This window comes from Mizuhopecten yessoensis, unplaced genomic scaffold (genome assembly GCF_002113885.1).
Source record: "Mizuhopecten yessoensis strain PY_sf001 unplaced genomic scaffold, ASM211388v2 hete_35906488, whole genome shotgun sequence".
Lineage (NCBI taxonomy): Eukaryota > Metazoa > Mollusca > Bivalvia > Pectinida > Pectinidae > Mizuhopecten > Mizuhopecten yessoensis.
Genome location: NW_018481001.1, coordinates 49 through 1,267, shown reverse-complemented (window position 1 = coordinate 1,267; position 1,219 = coordinate 49). Strand labels below are relative to the sequence as shown.

The window sequence follows — 1,219 nt, the reverse complement described above, 5'->3', positions numbered from 1 at the left end:
CATTTTTATGGTACCTCATGTTTTATCTACAGAAACATGGGTCAGTGTTAAAAAAAACTTGATCTATTTGGCCAAGGTGCCTTCGTAGCATTTACCTTTAACATTTCATGCAATTTTAGAGGTTTATTTTTCACAGTAACCAAAGAACACAATATTTCTAAATTTCATTTGCAGTGGGCAACAGTTTGTGTGGAGCTTCCCCATGCCGTCCTGAAGAGTGTGTGTTCTAGTCTTGTGTCAGAAATGAGGAGACTGATGGTGTACAACCCCGGTTTGTCAGTAGCCTCTGCTATAAGTGACAGACTGACGTACCTCCTGCCCAACCCACAGCTATTGGAGGGCAGTAGTGCCCCATGTGAGAGGGCAATGATGTACAGTGAAGCAGCTCGACAAGAGACATTCAAAAAATGGCCACATATGAACTACAAGTGTGTACCGAGTTACTACATAAACATTATTTTAATCATTTATCCTTATCTCAATATCCAATATTTTGTTGGATATTTCCTTTTCTCTATTTTTGCTTGTTTTATCCGGAGATACTCATATTTTTCTGCTGTCCAATATGTGACAGTGGTTGAAACGTCTCGTTGAAATCGCTTGTCAGATGGTTGTCTTTTTATCATAATGAAACCATACTTATGTATGAAGGGATAGATTAAGGTAAAGGTAAGAAGGGATTTATGACTGAGCATTGGTTTAAACATGAATATGTACATTTAATTGAAATTTACTATGTACTATAATGATTTGGTGTTAATTCTATTTTTATTCAGTCATTTCACATATTTACTATTTTTATGATCCAGATGGGCTTTACCAGATCCTATGTCCCAGGCAGGCTTTTACCATCAGCCCAATTCTATTGGAGACGACAGAGCTATGTGCTTTACTTGCAATGTGTGTCTGGTGTGTTGGGAACCCACAGATGAACCCTGGTATGTCGGATAAACAACAAAAAAGCATTCTTGGGAATATGAGTCCCTAGTTCTTCTCACCGAATGATAGCTCCATAATTTTGAATAATATTCAACATTGAGAGTAACTAATATCAAAATTTTACTTTCTACACAATCAATGTACATAGTAAACATGTCGCAAAGTTTCGAGACCAACTGCTCCCTTTGTCAAGCTATGACTCAAAATATTTCCAAATTGATGAATCTTATTGAAGATATTTGAGAGTAACTGTTTATTAAATGTATAAAGGTGAACAAAT

The 1,219-nt window shown here is 36.3% G+C and overlaps 1 protein-coding gene across 1 annotated transcript; it reads left to right on the top strand.

The window, feature by feature from the left end:
- Nucleotides 1-32: 32 nt before the first annotated feature.
- Nucleotides 33-938, top strand: LOC110443976 (baculoviral IAP repeat-containing protein 6-like; the record flags this gene model as incomplete). The annotated part of the gene is made up of 2 exons (XM_021488429.1): nt 33-428; nt 810-938. Coding segments are annotated over exons 1-2 (314 nt in total), but the record flags the coding sequence as incomplete, so codon positions are not given.
- Nucleotides 939-1,219: the final 281 nt, after the last annotated feature.